Source organism: Topomyia yanbarensis, chromosome 1, assembly GCF_030247195.1.
Source record: "Topomyia yanbarensis strain Yona2022 chromosome 1, ASM3024719v1, whole genome shotgun sequence".
Lineage (NCBI taxonomy): Eukaryota > Metazoa > Arthropoda > Insecta > Diptera > Culicidae > Topomyia > Topomyia yanbarensis.
Genome location: NC_080670.1, coordinates 20,681,027 through 20,703,935, shown reverse-complemented (window position 1 = coordinate 20,703,935; position 22,909 = coordinate 20,681,027). Strand labels below are relative to the sequence as shown.

General features: G+C 38.7%; 1 protein-coding gene across 7 annotated transcripts in view; it reads left to right on the top strand.

Annotated features, from left to right (window-relative positions):
* LOC131677060 (afadin) overlaps positions 1–22,909 on the top strand; it is a 178,558-nt gene that overhangs the window by 85,868 nt on the left and 69,781 nt on the right. Inside the window, exon 1 of one of the 7 annotated variants that reach the window (XM_058956601.1) lies at positions 1,237–2,719. The exons of the other annotated variants lie outside the window; for them this stretch is intronic. Coding sequence (XP_058812584.1) covers positions 2,698–2,719 — 22 coding nt within the window. The 5' untranslated portion in view covers positions 1,237–2,697. Of the gene's footprint in view, positions 1–1,236; positions 2,720–22,909 lie in introns of those variants that run through there. 7 annotated transcript variants of the gene reach the window in all.

Here is a 22,909-nt window from a genome sequence, read left to right as displayed (position 1 = left end):
GCCCAAGCTAGTATCCCGAATGTGGTGGTAGATAAATGGTTCCCCTGATTTGAGTTCAGGTCAGACTGATCGATCTAAAGCTCTTTGCCTTCTCATAAATGACGCCATCGTTGGAAATGAATTGTACAGTTACTTTTCGCTACGCTACTGGAATGCATTTTGTTCGAAAACTACAAGTGAGAACTTTCAGCAAAATATATAATAAGTGTTCATTTTCTCGTTGAAGTAAAGCTGATATGATCCCATCCTTTCCATCAAATGTGTACGAAGTTTGATTCAAGCACCCGTTTGGTGAATTCTGTTGTAACAATTCCACGAACAAGTATCCAAGAATCAGAAGCATCCGAAAAGAACACAGTGGCAGTCGCCGATGATGGCTTCGTACAGCTAGGAAAGTTTGTGTCAAGAAGACAGTTGAGTACGTAGCACAGCTTCGTCAACATTCGAGCATTCTCCACTACTAGTTCAACCAGAAAAACTTCCAAAATTGCAGAATTCAGTAGATAATTAAATAGGTGATTTTATGGATACAATATTCCTAAACCTCCTATATATATTGTTTACTTTTAAAACTGCTTTTATCAATAATTTTTCAAGCGATATTTCCGAATTTATAGCACATAATATGGGGACATTGGTCATTTTAAAAAAAATGCTTCCCTAATATAAATTAAACGCAGCCGAAATAAGTTACAGATTCAAAAGTAGTAATTTAAGGCAAACAAAATGTTGAAGGAATTATCTGAAAATTTCCACTAGTTTCGTTTAAATAGTTTAGAAAACATTTCGAGATTGACTATCACACAGGTCGTACCCATTAAAATCTACATGAAACCACGCACCTCCATTGTATGAGTCAAAGATAAAGTTCAACTCATAAACCTAATGGTTGACGCTTTCGAACAGCAATGTTTCTTAAAACTGCCATCAGGTGGCAATCAAAGTGAAAGCTCCCATAAATGAAACCATTTCATGGAGTCCCTTGGTCGTTTATAGCAAACCATAGAATTATAGCAACAATCAGCTCTTATGTACTAACCACCGTACTATCAGCCGTTGTTTTTGTGGGTGGATGTGTGGGTGTATATTTATTTCATTTCCCGCTCACAACCTGTAGAGAGCATCCATCATTAGTTCTCCGTTTTGTCTTCACGTGCTCGCTCCCTGCTATGGAGCAGCTGACGGACGAGCACACACCACCTCTTCCGTGTCAAGTGGCCGCCGCGAGTCATGCTAGAGCGGTTTCGTTTTCCACCAACGCCGGACGGAAACGACGGTGGTGCGTCTTTGTCGTGGCGGTTCTATATATTTTTTTCGTTGTTTGAGTGCGTGAGGAGTCGTCTGCCGTTATCTTCGATTGCTCAATTTTAGGCTGGATACTGGGTCGTGCTGATAAGACAGTATTGTTTGTTTTGCACTTTGTTTCCAATCGATAAAGTCGTGAGTGGGACACGGTTCATTCGACTCGCATTGTGCTGGCGTGTGTGATAAGACGACGTGCTCTCTAGAGCAGTTAAGTGAGAATGGTTTAATTTCGCTGTGTCAGGTGGAAAAGGTGTATGCTACGGAGCGGAGCGGGTAGCTGGCAGAGGCAAAGAAAAACAGCTAATTGAATGGATTTTTTTATTGACCATATTCTGGCGAGGCAAGCGTTTGAGGAAGCGCCAATTAAAATGTGAAGTAGGAAGGAAGATCGAGTGATGGATGGGTCCTTTCAGGGTGGTTACGGTCAAAATATTCTGAATGTTCAGAATCCTTTCGTTATCTAGCATGTTGACTGATCGAAGCATAAACATAAAATAAAGATTTCATGTTTCAAATGCTTAAATACATCTATTGGAACAACCCTATCACGGTGCATGGTGCCACATGGTTTTCCGCACGCCGCACGTTCTACCGTAGTACACTTTTCATGTTTTGCGTTTTTGGGATTAGTAACCACAACAGAGAGGAACTTTCCATGCCGAACGAGAAGACGTAGATGAAAGCTGCAGCTCCGTCAAGAACGAGCGACTTGTGACATAGAAGTGTCTCAGTCGGTACTTTCATGGTGAGCAGAACGGTTCGGAAAATTACGGCGTCTCGGCGATTGGACATAGTTCGCTAAATTTGTCTAGCAAGCAATATCAGTAATTAAGTGTCAAAAGATAATTATGTAGGACATATTTGTTTACGAGTGTTTTTTCGGGATTTTTTTTTTGTCAAAAATTGATGGCTTGAATTTTGGTAGTCGAAGTAAAAAGGTCAAGTGTTTTCTATTACCGATATTGCTGTGTATATTTATTAGTTCTCTTGAGTGCCTCCCGCTCCTTGCTAGCGTCTGCAGAGAGTGTATAAATTCAATTTAAAGTGAAACCTAACGAAGCAGTAGCAGTGAATGTTTGCTCAGAAGTGATTTAGTTCAACAACTTTGTGATAGATTACGATCGTTTGTGCCACCATACGCACCGAATGGGACATCAGTGGGAAGGCACAACTTAAGTTAATCAAAATTGTTCCATTCTTTCGTGCGATGGCGACCGTTCGAACGGAAACAGTACTGTAAATGTGTAACCAGCATCCAAGTAGCCCACATCGCACAAAGTCCTAAGAGAAAGTTTGTCTACTGGGGCACTGTGACCGATTCCGCCATTGGAAGCCGGAAGCGATCCTGTATCCTGAGTAGCCCATGCAGGCGTCAAACCGAGAGCCGACACCATGATGGACTGGGGCATCCGGCGTAAGTTTGACACGTTTTCCCACAATTTCTGACCCCGTATACAGTTGTTGATTTGTTAACAATCGCCCGCGAACCGAACCCACCGTGTGCCTGGTGAATGCTTGCTGTTTTATGTTTTGCGTTGTTACTTGCACGGCGGCCGGCGGGTGTCTATTCTTCCAATTGCCTCAGGCCTACCAGGCGTGCTGTGCGGTAAACAAACGGAAAATGAAATTCCTTTATTTTCTTTACCATTGCACGAAATTGCCAACACGCTCTGTGAGCAACGTCGAGATGTGTTGGTTTTGGATACGAGAGAATTGGTGTTCTATCCTTTGGTGTGTGGACTCCGGTAATAGGAGATGCTTGAGGTAGAACGTGCAGATGCTGGCAACACGCACCGCATAAGAAATAGGTTGTGAATCTAGCCCCCCACAACACGTGTGTTCTTATAGTAACTCGACATATGGGGCACTTGAAGCAAAGCAATGCCCTGGTACTACATTCCGTAGCCGGACTTGACCTTCTTTTTCGACAGACTTCGCAGCTGATTCTTAGTGTACAGGACAATGGCAGGGCTAGTGGTACGGTCCCAATGATCATTAAGAGTCGTGGCTGGGGCTCGAAACATACGACAAGAGGTTTATGAGACCAACGGTTTACCCTCTGAACCACCAGAGGGGATTACGGGGCACTTGCAAGTTGGAATAAACTTGAAACTACTATCAAATATGTAGGTCAGGTTCTGTTGGTTTCCGATAGATGAGATAGACTTTTTTCGTATATACCACATGGAGGAGTCGCATGGTCTTTTGTAGTATTCATTGTGAAGTTCTATGGAGACGCAAGCCACTTTACCACATGGTCATACTAATTCGTCTAACAAACATCGAGTCACTCTCAGTACGGTTTTTTCTCTATTGAGTGCAAAAGCTGAAAAAGCAAATATGAAATAACTTCCTCTACATCACGCGCGATAGTGTTTGTCTTTTCGTTATTTCCTTTTCCTGCTGTATGTTTACTTTTGCCTGATGAATTTACTCTGTGCCTTTATTGCTCAATTCGCCCTTTGATTGAGCTGATGCTTCTATTCCTATACCTCCCGTGTGAGATGCAGTCAGATGAGTGAGAATACGCCCTGTTTACTTTTTACGTATGTATAGATCAACTACACATACGACATAATACGCACGGGATGTTTTTTCCGGAAATGTGCTCCGTCCTTCCTCGTTCCTTGCAGAAATAATGAATTGTACGCCAAGACATATGTTTGAAGGCTTGTGATGTCGTATCAGAGTTTTTGATCTTTTGTAGCGATCCCCAATTCGTTTATATGACACGATTTTATAAATTCACAAAAAATAAATAATTAAAAAACAATGTGTTACCATTGAACTTTTCGCACGTAATTTATCAGTGCGCGTACAGATTCTTTTCCGCGGCGGTAGTTTCCGTGACACCTACCTGACAGTTGTTTTTTTCATTAAGTTGTGTGCTCTATAGATGTCATCAAATAACACTTCGTTACAAGTATGACATCCCATCGGCGATAGAGCAATTAGTATACGATCAAGTCCCCCTAATGGTGCTAAGCTACTGCAAAAATTACACTTCGTTCAGTTTAGTAAGCTAGGAACCTATACCTTGGTTATTCTATTATGCGAGGAAAATACGCATTGTTTGGTCTGAGTAGAATGCACAAATAAAATAAATTCGTAAATAAAACAAAAAGGATTATACAATGCACTAATTCATTCGTCATTTTCTGCAACGAAGCATTCTCGTGAATTGAAATGGTTGGTTTCGGTCATTTTGAAAAAAATGTTGTTCGATGAAAAACATGAAATCGGTCGACTGATGAATCATTCGTGCTATTCACAAACTTTTAGTAAAATAATGAAACATTTCGTTTCATCAAGTCACCATGTTTTTAGATCGTGAAATGAACGAACCCAACTATTTACAATGTACAACAATGCTCGTATCCGCGAGTGAACTTATTCGTAGCAGATTACCACTAAACGACTTTCATAGGCTTATTACGAATCTCTTTCATTAATCAAACAAATAGTTTGATGAAATATACGAACGTCTTGTAATAAGAATGATTCATCATGTATATGAAAAAATTGTATATTTTACGAAAGTTTTCTATACGAATCCTATTCGTAGCACATTTACAAATATATTATCTCGACGTGGTAGCTGATGTTTTTATTATTAACCAACAACTGATCTCTGATTAAATGTGACTTTCAAAAAGATTGAAAAGGCTCAAGTATTTTTCTTAATTGTTAAGATGTGGCGCTACGTATACACTACAGAAGCAGCGAAGTCCTGTTGCCTCCCTACTGTGAGTGCAATCAGTGAAACACAAAGTAAATTGCGCCAATTACGGGAAAACACATTCGCGATTCACTTCACGCAGACCCAGATCGCGAGATGGAACTGTTGATAATGGTAAAATGGAGTTTGTGCTTACAGAAGTGACACACATACAACTGCATCATACGAGTAATGTAGTACTGATAACGTTCAATTCTTTAGCCGAGGCAGAAAGCTACCGCACAACGTCAAATATAACGGATAATATGACGGAAATTCGCCTACGTGGTGCCAAATCGCACTAGCACACCAATCGTTGTATATTTCACATTACAAATTAAACCACTGAATCAATAATGAAAGTATTGGTCTGTAATATGAAAAGTATAAAATATATTTTCGGCCTGTACAGACGTTTTTTACAAATCATGGTTAGGAAAAGGTTTTCAAATTTATTTTTTTAGTGATTTGATAGCGCTTATAACGGCTAATTTGCTCGTCAACGAGAATATACTCGCTGGGAGATTTTTGTTCCAATCGGTCCTAGTTACTCGCACGGAGCTGCACAAATTGATCCACGGAGATGAGTTCTAAAAGCTTCTCTCCCGGTGTTGACATACAGTTTCCGGACATCTGACAAGTGGACTTGCTGAAACCGGCTGAAATCACAATTCTTTCTGTTCAAGATTTGCTACTCGGTGCATGAAATTGGCGGGAACCAATGACGAACGAGCTTCGGTCAGATGCTTTAAAATCATTTTTTTCGTGTGTGTCTGTGTGTGTGTTTTTTTTAAAGAGCATTAAAAACTTTCAAGAAAGTCCTGAGACGGGTAAAAATGTACAAAAACTCTAATGTCTCAGGGATTGGGCTTGGGCTGCCATCACCCGACCCGATAAAAACCACTACTCTTGCCCAGAACCTGATTCCTCCCCCGCACTACCTTACGGCATTACTTCGGGAAGGGGTTTCTATGTACAAGACACACACTCTTATTCAACTATATAGTAGTTTGTGCGTCAGCAGGGTTGCGGCACCACTCCTCAAGATACCACCAGTTCTCCACACAGACCGGCAATTCCTGCATAGCAGTCGGAAAGCTGGCTGTGAGTCGAGACTTAATGCTTATCCCCTACGACGACAATCTGGGCGGCAAACTTCAGATTGTCCACTTGACCGAGCCCTTCGGCTTCCTTCTGCCATTCAGCACCACGACACAGCTCTCTTGTGCCAGTTAGCACCGCAACTCCCTGCTCGCACAATTCAGCGCCATTTATTCGTTGAGCTCCCGACTTGTTCGCGAACTACTTGGTCTGGTCTCCGACGGTGCACCTAGTCTACTTCGACGGAGAATTCCCCGGCGAGAGAAGTTCTCCCGAAACCGAGCCAACCAGCAAGGTGTCGAGGTCAGTTTGGCGATTCCGATGGAACAGGGCGTCCGGTTCGCTGGTGCCCCGACGACCCGCGACTGGTGGTGTCTAATCGCGGTCTACTCAGTCTAGTCTCCGGTGGTGAATCTAGCTTCCGCCGACGGAGAGTTCCCCGGCGAAGAAAGTTCTCCCGATACCGATTCTTCTTTGGATTTAGCACCTCAATTTCTTGAGTCCTTCCCTCTCACATTCGTTCCAGTTCGCTCAACTTCCCCGATGAACCATTCAGCTCCCCTCTTACTTGTTTGCGAACTACTCGGTCTAGTTCCCGACGATGGATCTAGCCTACTCAACGGGCCAGCCAGTAGGTGCTGAGGTCCATCCAGCGATTCCGGGTGAAGCATAGCTTCCGGTTCACTGGCGCCCCAGCAACCCGCTGCTATTTGACGCGGTCTACTCGGTGGATCTAGCCTACTCACAAGCTACCCGGTAGTGTGTCGAGGTCGGTCAGGCAATTCCGGTGTAGCTTGACGCTCCGACAACCCGAACCCGGTGCTGCGTCGCGTACTACTCACCTGGCCCCGGCGGTGGCCGTAGTCTACATCGTCGGAGAGTTCCGGCGGAAGAATTTCTCGAATCCCCATTTGTGGTTTCACGGTGGCTTTCTAGCCAATGGCACTACACTTTGTTGGTCCCTTCGAAAGTTCCTCTAGAGCTTAGAGAGTATACTCGTAACCGATCTGCTGACAGCGTCCCAGGTATGCTCGTCGTGGCACATCTTTTCAATGATATTGTCCACTGTCGCACCAGGCGAACTTCGTCGAACCTAGGGCATTCAAATACCACGTGTTCCGGTGTCTCTGGCACGTCCACACACTCCGGGCAAAGGGGTGACGAAGCATATCCAAACCGATACAGGTACTTCCGGAAGCAACCGTGCCCTGACAAAAACTGTCAAATGGAAGTTCACCTCTCCATGCTTCCTATGCACCCAATCGATGACATGTGCACGTTTTTTACGCTAGTAACTAGAGCATGGCCACAATAAGAACGAAAAGAAACTAATTTGTCATCTCTTGCGTTAATAATCAAACTATAATATTTTTATACTCATGAAGAAATCAGTTTAACATGACAATAATATAGATTTTTTTTATTCAGTTCGTTTATTTAATAGGCACACATGCGTTAGCTTTGCGGTGCCAAATTCTTTTACATTTTGAATATCTTAAAACTAAGATGTTACACTGCACAAATATTTTTTTTAATATTAGGAGCAACATTTTGACAATAATGTAGTGTAGCATATGAAAGTACTCAATATAATGAGAACAATAAATATAATATATTGAAGATTTAATGGACTAAAATAAACCAATAAATATGACAATAATATATTTATTCTTCGTGCTGATATGACTGCCGAAAATTGGTAAGTGCGTTTGAGTTCTTCTTGCGAATAGGCAATTTCACCCTCATACATAATTCAAAAGTCATCATTCACTCAGGCAAGACCATGCGTATTCCCCCCGTGCATTAAATACGCAGTGGATTAGTTTCCTAGTTGGTGAAATAAATACTAAACAAACAAACAAATCACTTTGCTCAGTCTAAAGAAATATCAGCTCGATTAGCATCAACTGGCGAATACGTGTTTCCCTACTATGCTATCAAATCAAAGAACATTTAAAACTATGTACAAAATATGTGCAATTCTGAATATAACAAAATGAAGACCTAATTATTTGCATTAAAATAAGATCGGAAAAAAATGGTTGCATGACTGAGCTAGTTCCAAAGATAGCACTGTTGAGTAATCATTTTGTAATAATAGGTGATAAGGGACGCTGACATCTATTTTCGTCACCCTCCCTATGGCTTTGTTCTCTATACAGCGCACACACAAAATACTATCAATAGTCCAAGTTTTTGCGTTTCGACTTCTATCTATACTATCGTTACCTCTGGCAGTGCAGTGAAAAGAACCAACCGCAAAAATAAAAGTGTCCGTACTAAGCACAGTTTTGATTGACTTTAAGCAAGCAGTTATTAAAAACGAAATTGGAGCTTAATCTGAAGGAAGTGACATGCATACAGCTACACTATGTTAGAAAATGTGTATTGACAACGTTGAGAAAATTAGCCCAGCACATTATTGCGAAGAAGAACATGCGACACGGCGTCGAATATTCTGGTTGCAGTTAAAAACTGGAAAATCCAACCAGCGACAAATGGTTTTAAACAATGAAATCACGCTGGAAGTAGTGCGCTGTATTCGTACAATGATGCGCTATACAGCGCACTACTTCTGACATCATAAATTAGCACTAAACAAGAGCAAAAACGATTGTCGCTGATTGGATTTTCCAGTTTTCAACTGCGACCAGAATATGACAACGTTAAAACTATGTAGATGTCGACAAGTTGGAGTACGCCTACACGACTTAGCACGAAGTCCTAGGCCAGAATACATTAAAAGATCCATGTCGAAATACGGAGAGGCGGAATCCGTTACAAACGATGCTGGCATGCCCAACGGCGTTCGTATAGTGGAAATGCTGTTGACAAAACCTGTCCCTTTCTATTTGGTTTTGGAATCCAAAGAAGGGACATTAACTATAAGCAAATAACGTAGTGTACCTACCCTGGTCAGATTCCCTTCTGCCAGTTCCGTTACCAAACGGCACAACCGACTTCAATCGACACGAACAAATTGTCATCAATATACGCTGCTAAAACACAACCAAATGGCCAACTAATAACTGAAGCGCTTTGTACATTGAAACTAGTTACCTGTACCAACAACGAGTGCGTCAAATGTATCTAAACCAACACCCACGATGGACAACGCAGCATCATCACCGAGAAAGAGGACCTCAACACGCAGTAGCAAGCTACGTCAACAAGTCCCAACAGACAGATCTTTCAACCGAGATCCAGAGGGCCGAATGTCATATACCATTCGATTCAGTTCGTCAAGTTCGCAAAATGTATGTGTGTGTGTGCGTAAGTATGGAAGTGTCAAATGAAACTCCCATTGACTGCGATTGAATTTCATTCAGATCTGACTTTTGGTTTCGGGGTTATACGTTGGTTGGTGTGGCCACTTAAGAATTTCCTATATAAACCAGTACAATCGTAATACTTCAGAGGTTAAAAATCTATTGAAATAGACATCATATCACTTTGATTTACAGGTCTAGATTACTGATGGCCAATCAAAGATTCTTTGAATATATTGTCCACTAGCGACAATTCCGAAAGTCCTGCGTAGGCATATTCCAAAATTAAAGTCACATCAGTTATTGAGTGAAAACACAATTTTTCACAAACCAAATATCAAATGAAAGCTAAAATATGCGGATGGGTGTTGCGACCCCTTCCCCTTGCGTCTTACACCATCCACCCGTTAAAATAATGCAGACTTTCGTTTTTTTTTCAAAAAGATGTTTAAGCTTTTAATTACGCATTTGACCTGCACTAATCAGTGAGTCTAGCACAAAAAAAATCTCCTTCCAGTCTGATGGCACCATAATTAATTTCTTACTGCCTTGACATTTTCCTTCCATCGCGGCACCGTTTTATGTTAATCTTTGCAAAAACTGATTCTGAAAAGGAGGGAGAAAAATTAACTAAAGCACACGGTGGTGCTCTGGAAGACAAATATTGTAACTTGAGAGGGTGCCTGTTGGTTTGCGTGTGAAACGTTCCGTTTTTATGGAAATGTGAAAATCAAACTCGGAGGAAGTTGTATTGTTCGAAATTTTACATTTTCTCCATACTAATGGAGACACATGGTACTTGACATCCGTAGTGTTTTGTAAACACTATTTCTAAATAGTGAAAACTGATTCATTACCACATTTGTTTGAAAGCATGTTTTCAAAATACTGTGGACATGGTACACCGTGCCTCTCCAGTAGTAATACGAAAATGTGAATATTCGGAAAATCATCAGGTGATTAAATGATTACATTTCCAATTTTTTTCTAAAATAGACCACTATAATATAATGATTCACGAATAAATCAACTCACATCCCCTCGAGCTACAACATTCGTCTTCCTGAGCATCGCTTGACATTTACTAGCGAATTTCGGTCAAGCCCTGTTGCTGATGGGTATAACTTCACGTCATTCTGTTTCCATATTACGCTACAGAGAGGATACTTGTCTAGAGCTTGTCACCCAGACGAGTGAATCTACGACGCATCAGTCGCTGTTCAGAGTCTTGTTTAATTTCCCGAAAGGACATACTCTTCCGAAGCGTCGCTGCAGCCATGAACTTACACAAACAAAGCAGCTCGCCGTGAATAATGATTGGTACTCTGTTCGCCTCGGCTATTTCTAAGAATTTGAGCAATAAAGTAGTAAACGATCAAATTGTTTGTCTTTTCGCCATGTCCGACCAAACCAGCCCCCTGTCAAGGACGACGTCTCTGTACAGCCAGCATCACTGCCATGAAAGGCAAAACATTGATTTTGAACCGAATGATTAGAAGCTGTATTTAGTTACAAAATGTCGATTTTCTGAATGATATGATATTAAATCATCCCACAAGATGCAAAACGTCGTGTGGAATGCTTGAATATCGAGCATAGTGCCGAACATAATTCTTTGTTTGGGGCTTTATAGCTATAACGCCCCATATATGTCGGTCGCTGTCAAACTCCATATGATGGTATAGGGTTGCCAGGGGGCTGGACCAAACTGACGAGAACTCAAAATAAAAAAAAAGAAGTTAAAATGAACATTTGACATTTTTCACTTCCATCGTTCGCCTGGGAAATGTCTCCCCCGTGTAGTCGTTGCAAGAATATATAATGCCATACACAACTGAAAGCTGATAACAAACTCCAGTCAAAACAACGAACACGACTCGACAAAGTTACGCTGCTCGAATCCATCACTGTCAATGGTGTTGGGAATGAAATTGAGTGCCTTGATCCACGCGTTGGGAATGAAATTGAGTGCCATGGAACGCGAGAAGAAACGGAAAGTCAATAAACCATCAGCAGAACCAGGCGCTAGTATGACTGCGACGCGACGTGAGTCAATGCGGTTAGTGACATGCAGACAGCGAACGTCTCTCAGTACAGTGCCGTTCGATGTTCGATGGAATGTAAGAAACAAATTGAGATACCTACTGACTCGGTCAGCAGCACTATGAGGGAATCGATATGTACCGGGACGGGCATTTACGTACGTTCCCGGGTTTAGACTAACGCACTGCAATAAATTGTAATAGTTTGCAAACATCTATTAATCTTTGGTTAGCTTAGTTCACAGTTGGATCACTCGGAATGGTTTAGAGTGAAAGAAAAAGATAGAGACATGGTGTAGTTTTAGAACAGTGTCGAATGTCGGTAGCAAATTATGTGCATAGTCCATCTATCATTCCATGAAGTGGCACGTCAGTATCTTGACATTTATGTATAAGTAAGGATTTTATTGAGGCAAACGTTAACGTTTTAAAGATTGCGACTAAAGGACGATTCAGACGATACATCAGCTTCCGTCAACGTCAACGGAACGTCACCGTTCCGTCAGGATAAGTTACATGCAGTTAAATGGAGGCATTCACACACAACATCAACGGCACGGAACGTTTTGACGTACGGCATGTGTGAACGGACGCAAGAGAAAAGTATTTAACTTATCCTGACGGAACGGTGACGTTCCGTTGACATTGACGGAAGCTGATGTATCGTCTGAATCGCGCTTAAAACGTCCTGTCATTAAGTTAGTGTCGGATTCTGATGAGACGAAGTCGAAACGCAAATTCCATAACGAATTTGGCCAAAACGTAATTTGTAATTGAATAGGGACAAATATGCGATCATGGGCAGTATATAGTTATGTTTTATTATTCAGATAGCTTAAATATCTGAGACGGAACGTGTGTCAGCTTTGAGGTATCGGGATATTTGCGTTCTAATGCCGTTAAAACTATGGGAGTGACTAGTTTTCAAAAGATAGTAGATCGACAACATAGAGGTTTAGGCTTGCCAAAATGCCACGAACTGGAACGTAGGGCGGTCTTCCTCGGACGTATACACACCAAAAAATCTGAATTTTATCGTTGACGTAATTTCAAACATGACACAATTTAACAAAGCGTAATTCACGAAATGATTAAATATAACCGTGTTCCGTTTAATTTTACATGAAAGATATACTTTACATGTGCAGTGCTATAAAATTACACTATCAACATTTAAGACACTCGCCATATGTGGAGTGAGATTACGTGATTTACGAAATTCAGTGTCATGTAAAATTAAAATCGAACGTAAAACTGTGCCATTTTCAACGCTCGTATATGTCAGGGTCACGAGACGTAATTTTACACGATTTTTTCTAGGTGTGTAGGGAATCTTCTAAAAGGGACCTAGCTACATGATACTCCGCCCACGACCAAACAATGTGCTCGATGTCTTGATAACTCTCATCACAATGACAAATATTACTCTCACCAATTCCCATACGAAAGAGATGAGCGTCGAACATGCAGTGATTGGACATGTGTCTGAACATCACGCGAATGATATACCTACTTACACCCCATCCCTTGAACCATGCTTTCATCAATATCTTTGTGAATAATACAATGTAGCCATTGTTCCATGCAGTTTGCAAACTTTTGAGCTTTCTCGGACGCAACGTACTGAAAAATACATTGAAAGCGACAAGTTTCTCGACAGTATCATCGTTTAATGCACTCATTTCAGCGAGAGAGTCCACACTCTCGTTTCCCGGAATTGAAGAATGAGCAGGTCAAGTGGAATGATTTCCCTTCTAATGCTCTGTATATTCTCCATAAATATGGGGAGTGCTTGTCGACCTTCACTGATCGAAGAGCCTCTATTGTGCTTAAGCTATCAGTGAAGATGAGATAATGGTCTATGGGCAGAGTGTCAGTGGTGGTAAGGGTACACTGCATTGTAACTAATTCTACGACGTAAACAAGACCATTGAGTTTGCAGGAGATGGATATATTGTTGTTGAGCCAGTTTTTCACAATCAACGTGTTGTACTTATTTGCAAAAAAATCGGATTTCCCGTGAACGCAGGTGAACCAGAATTCCAACAAAATCCAGTAATTGTGGGAAAAAAATATCTTTACTGGCATTTAGTTATCACATACCTAATTTGTCCTCCCGAAGTACCTTTAGAGTGGAACCGGACTCCGACGTACTTAAATGTCAAAATTTGTACGATCATTCTATCCGTTAGCAGAAGCTAAAGTTGAGCTGGATCAAGCTTCATATACTATGTCGGTTGTCTCTGTGGAGAGCTCGACGCCCAGCTTTAAGCTAATTGTACTAATTGTTCTGTGAAAGACCTAAGTAGTGTATTCAAGAAGTTGTCGAATCGGAATAGGAGAAGTTCGTGTATTTTTCTGACAATCGGACACAATACAATTGTACAACAACTGCTAAGAATTAATCAAAGGCCGAGTTGCTGAAGTTTATTCAAGAGAACCTCAATTGATACACCATCGAAAGTCCCCTTAATGTTCGCGAACACTGATGCCATTTGCTCTTTGCGAGCGCATGTCAGTTGAATTTCTGATGAAAGCAGCGCTAGACAATCGTTCGTCTCTTTCCCTCTGCGACAGCCAATCTAAGTATCTGATAATAATAAACCAATCGTTTCAACTCAATTACGAGAGCGCTGTAAGATTTTTCCTATCAATTTCTGGATACAGAAATACATTGCAATCGGCCGATACGAATTGTGGTCAGAGGCTAGTTTTCCCGGTTCATGGATAGCTATCACTCCGGTCACATGGAACAGAAACCCATTGAGGAAATGTGTGGCCCTGTTGTATCCCTAAAAGTACTCCTCCGTAAGCAAAGTGAGAAGTTGAGATTAATGTTTGAAGTAAGCCATATTTCACAAAGAGCATACGAACAACATTTACGGCGATGTATCAAATATTTACAAGAAACAATTTTAGGAATGAGACTTCTGCACTTCCACTGTAGAACAGTGGTCATTTTCCTGACCTCTGTCAATGAATCCTCCTTTAGAGTCTGGCTGCAAATTAATGATAGGCGGGGATTTTGCTTTCTTCGATAGTGATGGACTCCTGTATGGGTTTCAAATTTCCAAATCCATAAGACACCTGCTTCGGTTTGGTACGAGCACTATTTAATTTTGCTTCAAACGACACTATTGGGGATTTACTAGTGAGTTAAGCAAAATAAATACTCTTTCTGTTTCTAGAACCGCCAGTTTCAGCAAAAGAAGATCCCTCGTAGGGGTCTTCACAGTCTGCATCACTAGAAACTAATATATCAAAGAGATTGACACAAGCGTAACTCTTTAAAGCATTTCAGCATAAGGGTTCATTCATAAATGACGTAGAGTTATATGGTAGAGGGGGAGTTAGCTCTTTTAAGAGGGAATAGAAGTCGACCTAATGCCAGGACAATTTTCAATCCCATCCACTATTTTTAAGATTGATAATACAAAAAAAAAATAAAATCATCGTAACAACTGATTCCGACCTACTAGAGACACAGAAAATGTCATTCTACATCATTTTCTTTCCTATTTCCAAAAAAACATGTTATTTTTCCTGAATTAATAAACGAGTTCTCATGTGACGGCAAGGTACATAACATCAGTCTACCTTCTCAGCTCGCCTAAAGCAGAATCAAAAAATCATACTGCTGAAGCAAGCACGTAATTGTTGCATATTTATTGTGAAAATAGTGTAGTGTCGTCACCACCGTTTTGTAGTTGAAATGAGTGTACCACAAAGGCAAAACGGAGTCTTGCGGAAGAAGACCATTGTGATTGATTTTATACACACTGGCTTTGGACCTATGATTCGCGGAGTGGAACAACTACTAAAAGTGAAAATGTCGCTGGGGCTTGCCAAATAGATTATTGATGTATTAGAAGAAAATATTAGTCGACAAAATTTCCGAATATCATCTAAAGGATGTATAAGTAAAAAATGAAAATTGCATAAGTTATATTCAAAATTTAGTTTTCCATGAATTGGTAGTATATTTAAATTACTTTTGTGGTGGACAATATAAAAGGTATAGTTTCGTTCTCGATAAAACTTTGCACTTTACAAGACTTACAAGACAAGGCAGTCTTTCAGAAAAATGAAGAAAATCTAATTTTAAAAAACTTTGTCGAAGACACTACAGCTCTATGTCTGGTACTTTTTTATTTTACAAGAAATGTACCAAAAAGAGTGTTTCTCAAAGGTTTTTATATAACTTTTGCGTAGTTTTGAATTTTCGTTAAGAGGATTTTAGGAACACTCAGATATTTGAAGGGAAACAGTTTGTCTCAACATACTACTGAACCTCTAGCTTGTTTCGTTAGAAAGTTATATATACTTTTTAGTACAAAGAAATTATTTTTTTAGTAAATATTGCAAGATATATAAAAGATCGTATTTGCCATCTATACTACAAATTATGATGTTTCATATGGCAGAAATAGTTATCAGTGTTAAGTACCCTAGTCCAGAAGAATGATATTTGACAAAGTTATGTAAACGCACTCATAACATTGAAACACAAAAAAAATAGTTGGTGTAAATGAACAAATTATGCACTCTTAATAAATCTTCAAGTTGTCCGAAACTATTGTAAAATAAAAACTACAAAAGTTATATAAATAAAACTGTTTTTATGGAACACCTTAAAGCTTTAGATTTTTAGTGCAATGGAAAGTATGAAAGATTGAGCTTGCATGTCTTCAGCAAATTTGTCCAAAACATCTACAACTTCATTGAAGACATTGACTGTCTCTATCTCGAACCATTGAAAATTTTGATTTTAGGTCTTGCTATAATTGGAGTCACCCTAGCTTCTTTTTAAAGGAAATAATGGGCCTTGCAAAGTCCAACAACGTTCTTGAGCATATTAACGTATGCGGAATAAAATTTGGACAAAATTCAAAATTCATTTTTCAGCTTATGAACTTAATGTAGAAAAAAAATTGAGCCATTTTTAAGAAGCTTTATGATAGTTTACAGGAACTTTTTGCAAAGGAATCAAAAAAATTGATGTTGGCATATTCTCAATTTCTTTCTTAATTTTGATTATCACGTTTGTTTGTTTTAGGTCGAAAATTATTGGCATATACTCTCTGCTTCAAATTATTCCAGAAATCCTCATTCGGGCGAAATTTTGGTACATTTGGAGGTTTATCAGCCTTTGGTACAAAAAATATGTCGTAATCCTCCAATGCGCCAAAACTTTTTTTTTTTTTGGCATAATAGCTAGGTGCCAGATTGGGCGTTCGCTGCCATTTCGTTCACATGGTATCTCCTAGCGGGTCGAAATTAACACTGGATGTTTAAAATAAGTGTGCCTAGAGTATGACGTTTAGTATGATGCCTTGCAACCGGTTGCATTTTTGTTTTAATGCTGGAAGCGTTGTCCAAATTTCATTCCGCATACGTTATAAGGGAGAGTTATAGTTTTTGCCAAAAGGTAAAATTGCAAAATTTACATTCCGGACCACTGTACAATGGTGACACGATACGTTTTATCCCGTTTACCTCAATTCTTCCGAAAACTCGATTTTTCAATTGTACAACTCGGAGGAAGGCCCGAATTGGCGGTAAAACCATCAAAGAAAGACCATAGTTGACTTTCCTTACACCAGTGGTTTTCAACCTTTTTCGTTCCATGTACCACTTTCCGAATATGGATCACCATGATGTACCCTTTTCTGAAAATTGTTTACCATCATTGCCCTGTCATTTTATAGGGGTTATGTTCAGCTTCCAGTCTTTGAAATATTTAACAAACGGAATATTTACTTATCATTCGACGTTTCAGCTACATGTATTGCGCCTTTCTCAATGAATTAAGCTAGTTACCGTGTTATCGTCAAGCACACCTTCGTATATTGGTGCAATTGTCATATTTAGCTGTTTTTGCGTATTGCCACTGACTTACGTACGTGGCGGTTTAATAATTACCCGAAAACGGTCCGTAAACGAAGAAAACTATTTGTGTTTGCTGTTTCTGTGTCTTGTCAGAAAAAAAATGATTTTCCATTGGATGAAAACCATAATTTTACTATCAGAGATCTGTTCATGAGCACTCTCAGTGAGCATCTCAATTCATGACACACTGAAACAAATTTAAAAACAAATATCCGACGGGAATGTTAGGATAACAAGTAAAATTTTGTCCCTCATAATTCACCCCCTACATTAGACTATAATTTACTCCTTGGGGTGAATTCACCCCCGGTTGAGAACCACTGCCTTACACCTTCTGAATTCGCAAAATAATACAGATGGCGCTGATTACTGCTTAAAGTATTTTTAGTATAACGGTAATATAAAAATCCTAATTAAAAATTTGCTAAAAATTGTGATGAGTTATGAAAATGTTTGCTCTGAAATTGTGTTCTAAATCGTGGAATGATTTTTTTCGATTTTTACATTTCTTATAAAAGAAATGTATAGAATTCGCTCAAACTTTCAAGATTTTTTCCGAGGCCCGGAGGGCCGAGTCTTATATACCAATCGACTTAGCTCGACGATTTGGGACAATGTCTGTGTGTGTGTGTGTGTGTGTCTGTGTGTGTGTGTGTGTATGTAACGGACAAATTCTCATTCGTGTTTCTCAGCAATGGCTGAACCGATCTTATCCAAACCAATTTTAAATGAAAGAACTAAAAAACAGTATGAACGCTATTAATTTGTTTTTAATTCTGATGTTTAGTTTCCAAGATATGAATGTTTGAATGCGTAAAAATGGCGTTTTTTGCAGTTTTTTGAAATTATCTGCCGAAATTGACAATATAGATTAACAATTTATATGTTTTTGGACAGCTTTAACGAATACCTTTCGAACAAGCTATAGATTGTAGAAATCGGACTATTATCAAAAGAGATATTTAACATTAAATGCGGACGAAAGATTTTTATCATTTCCCATAGCCAGAAATATGACCAAAAACATATAATCTATTATTAACGCCAAAACGGCTTATTTTAGGTCAATAGTATCTTCGGAGAATTTAATGGAGGTAATATGGCCTTTCTTCTGGAATTGTGCTTTTGGTGATTAATCCCCCTATGAGTGAGATATTTTCACAAATTTTCTTGGAAGTGATTATATCGAAATGATGTCTTCAGCAAATTTGTAGCTCTTACTTTTGCGAATAACTTTACTAAAGACTTTAAATATCTATTTTGAATACTTTAAAAGTTATGGCTTGTTGTTTGTTGATTACTCTTTGTCGCCCATTTATTGTTCAATATAGTAATAATCCATTGAAATAAGCTAAACATTATTTCGATAAAACGACTTTTGTATTTCATTTTACTATCTACAACCGCTACAAATAATCACCGAACACTTCCAAGTTGTCTGGAAGGAACTTGATACCTTATCAGTACAAAAATGTTCATTTGTGCGAACCTTCTCACTGCAATTTTTCTAACTTATAACCATCGGATCGATCTGAAACATATCGGAAAATGAAAAGCGAAAAAAATAACTCCAAGCAACGGCGTAGCCAAGAGAAGGTTTTGGGGTTTAACACCGTACAACACCCCCCCCCCCCCACAACACCCAAAAAAAATATTGGATTGAAGTTGAAAATTTATTGATGCAGACTGATTTAATTCAATATTACAATAACAATTATCTGATCCGTGGATTGATAACCTGTTGTTGTTAACATCATTAGGACTTTTGATAAATTGTCGGAATGGGGTCCTGATATGTAACTGATCTATTTGTTTTGATTTCACAGTTGTCTAATTGCATCAATATCAAATTCCTGCCTGAAAACATTCCAATAGAAAATTCCAGAGATCTGTAATCAATCATAATCCTCAGATTTATATTCAAATTGATCTCGTTTTTGTAGAAATGTATTGTAATAAGGTTCTTTATTTAATAGGAAGCGAAGTTAAAATTGATTTAATGTCTATGAAACATAGAACTGCTCACCAAAAAAATGCATAACTTTCAACATTTGCCAAAAATGTTTTTGTCTTTCTCATTCACTCTAAAATTCGTCAATCTAATCCCGACCCGGAGGACCGAGTGTCATATGCCAATCGACTGAGTTTGTCGAGATCGGAAAATGTCTGTGTGTGTATGTATGTGTGTATGTGGAAAAAAATGTGACCTCAGTTTCTCAGAGATGGCAGGACCGATTTACACAAAGTTAGTCTCAAATGAAAGGTACAACCTTCCCATCGGCTGTTATTGAATTTTTTATTGATTGGACTTCCGGTTCCGGGGTTACGAGTTGAAGAGTGCAATCACACAGCAAATTCTCATATAAACTGAAATGAAAAATTTTCAATATCAAATTTGTATTTTTGATGCCAAATGACTTTAAAATGCATGAAACATTGAGATGTTTGACAAAAATTGACTTCTTTGGACTTTGGTACATTTTTGCCTTTCTCATATAGAAAGGTTATGCAATCACTCTAAAAATCGTCATTTTCGGCTGCACCTGGACCTCTCGGATCTTTCTCCATGATCCGCCGCTGGTTTCAAGCGATGTTTCAGTATCACATAGTATCTCAAGATCGTGGCTGTCGATCCATTGTATGTATGTGCAAATCGTACTGAACATGTAATATTCATTCCCACCATTGTATTGAACATAACCAGCCATGGAATCGTAGTCTGGACAAATGAGACAAGCACAATTGCACCACTAGATGGATTAAAACAGGTTTTTATTTTGGGAATGCGTCGAGTTGAGACGAAAACGTAATATGATTAATAACGAGGATAACACTTTCCGAATGTAGAGAGAAATTTATGAAAAATGACGATTTCCATTCGACTCTAGCAGGTTCTGATCGATTTTGATGAGCATTTGATTTTTGTTGTATGACCAATTGTATGTATAGGTCAAATGTTTAAAAACAGTAATTTAAGGTCAAGATAACATCATTTTGAAACCGCCAATTTCGGAGGTTTAGTATCTTCGATGAGTTTTACAAACGTTAAACAGCGCATCATTTGATAAAACAATTTTGACGGTATATTGTCCAAGAAGTATTTATGGTGAATTTTCGCAGGTTAATATTCAGGACTACAATAAAGTCGCAACAAATTCGCTAAAGACACGAACCTTGTTACTGTTTTCTGGAAAATAATTCTGCATAATTTTAAAACTTCAAAAATTATGGTTTCGGAATTATGCCGTTTAGACAGTAAGATCGATTTTCCCCAAACCCCCGCCAAACCGAATTTCTGGCTACGCCGCTGACTTCAAGTAAGTAGAAACAAAGTCGTTCTACACTCGTTCACAAGATACTTCTTCGAATGCTGAATATCTATTATAATACATTGACACCCCAATTGTATCAGCCAAATATGTATTGCCAAATATGATTTTTTTATTGCATCGAACTACAACAATTTTTAGGTAGCTTTCAAGAGGTTATTTTATAGACTTCTTCCAAAATTTGGCGAACCTATTCCAATTCGTATACCAATTAATTGGTATACTTAAGGGTTTATATGTTGCAGATACAGAAAATACTGAAATTTTCAGCTTTTGTCCTACACAATATTACGAAAGCTTATTAAACAATTTTTCCTAATAAGTTTGTGAAAATTATAAACTATTTGAAATTTTTTAATAGTTTAATTTTTTATTTAACCGTGATTTTTTAATAAAGAGTTACCATCGCTTCACAACGTAGTCTATTTTTCATGGCTTGCGGTGAGTACGATCTCTCGAATTGCTGAACTGAAAATTATGGAATGGAAAATAATTTTTAGTGTTCTTTACAGATTTAACTCGCCGCGCAGATAGCTCTGAATTAGACCCGCTGGTGCCCTAAGACGATTTCGCTAGATTTTCGGAGCACTGTGCACCCAGTGCATTAACGCATGTGACGGAAGGCTATCGAAAAGTTTCGTGAAAATGAAAATTCCAGTAATGATGATGATTTCCCCAAACGGTTCGTTTTCGAGAGGTTTTTATTTGTTCTTTGACATTAGGATTAGCGGTAATAATTCAAATCAAGGATACTACTGGGAAGTCACCTTTAGAAATAGTCGATGTCGAAGTAAAATTTGGAACTATGCACGCAGGCACTTCAGAGATAACGTGATATCAGGAGCTGCGATTTCATTTCAACGCTTTTTTGTGAAAAGGGCGATATTCACAAATGTAAACATAAGGCTTTTTTCATACATCCGAATGATAAATAAATAACCCCTTTAGGAAAATTCAGTTTTCCCACCACAATTTGGATATTTTATTAACAGAGCATTAACAATAATTCGTTGAAATGTCTATTTTATGGGACATTTTTTCGCTTTCCCATTGATTTGGTTTGAGATTTCTAGCACTGATGTTGTCCTATGCTGATTTGAGCGATTCTCTGAGTCCTGCCACTATCCCATGTAGTATGTGTTATCAAAAACATCGCGAAACATCAAGTTCTAAATGTTCTCAAACGATATAATATCCGAAGAGAGTGATAAGAGTTATAAGAAATGTCTCATCACACTGTTAGGTGGATTAAAAGCGTTTTTATAATGTAATAACAGTTCATGTTGTAAAGAAGGATATAAAATTAAATATTGTAAAATTCTTATTTACCATTATCGAATCTACCTTTGGCAGAGAGGAATACGACAATTTCAACAAAATTGAGTATTTGAGTGTCCGTCCTGTTCTGCTTTTGCTTTTTTCTTCGAATTTAACTTTGGATGCAGTCAGCAGTAATTTATTAGTAAATTATGGAGTCGCATAGTATTTGGTAACATTTTATACTGGTTATTAACGAGTGACCTTTTACGATTTCAACACGACCTTCCATTGGTTTGTTTTTACATCACCAGATACTGTCATTAGTCTTCCGATTGAAATATCAAACACTGCCCCAATCCATTCATTCCGTTAAAATGTGCTTTCCATGTGAGGTACATGCATGCATAATTAGACGACGACTTTCATGAATAGTCTGCAATTCGTTCGACAGCAAGGACTAATGGAGTACAAAATTGCAGTAATTCAACCCTTTTCATTGCAGTAACGATTGATATGAGGCTTCAGTGATGACATCAATCGATTTCAAATTGAAAAAAAAAATTGCTGAAGCACTTACCATTTTTATTCCATTTCACAGCTGAATTAATCAGTTCAGTAATGGTATTGAAAAGATCCCTGAATGAATGGCGTGATATTTTTTTTTATACGCACGGTAATGGGCTAATTTTCGCCCTATTCCTATTATCACTTTTCCGATTTGAAGTTTTCGTTCTAGTGGAGTTTTAGTTGAGCTTAAATACGAGTATTTAACCATTTTGAGGCCTTTTTCGTTATTATGCTTGCTCTCAGAAATGATGCAAAGTTTTTGAACTAATGTATACGAATTGGATCGAGTGTAGAGCGAATAATTATCAATAGGCCTAAAATAGGCTAATTACTCAAATAAATGAAAAAATATGTTGAAAATATCACATCGTTCATGAGCCGATTTGGAACTGTGTCCGGTCCCGTTGATGCCAATAATAAAAATAAAAA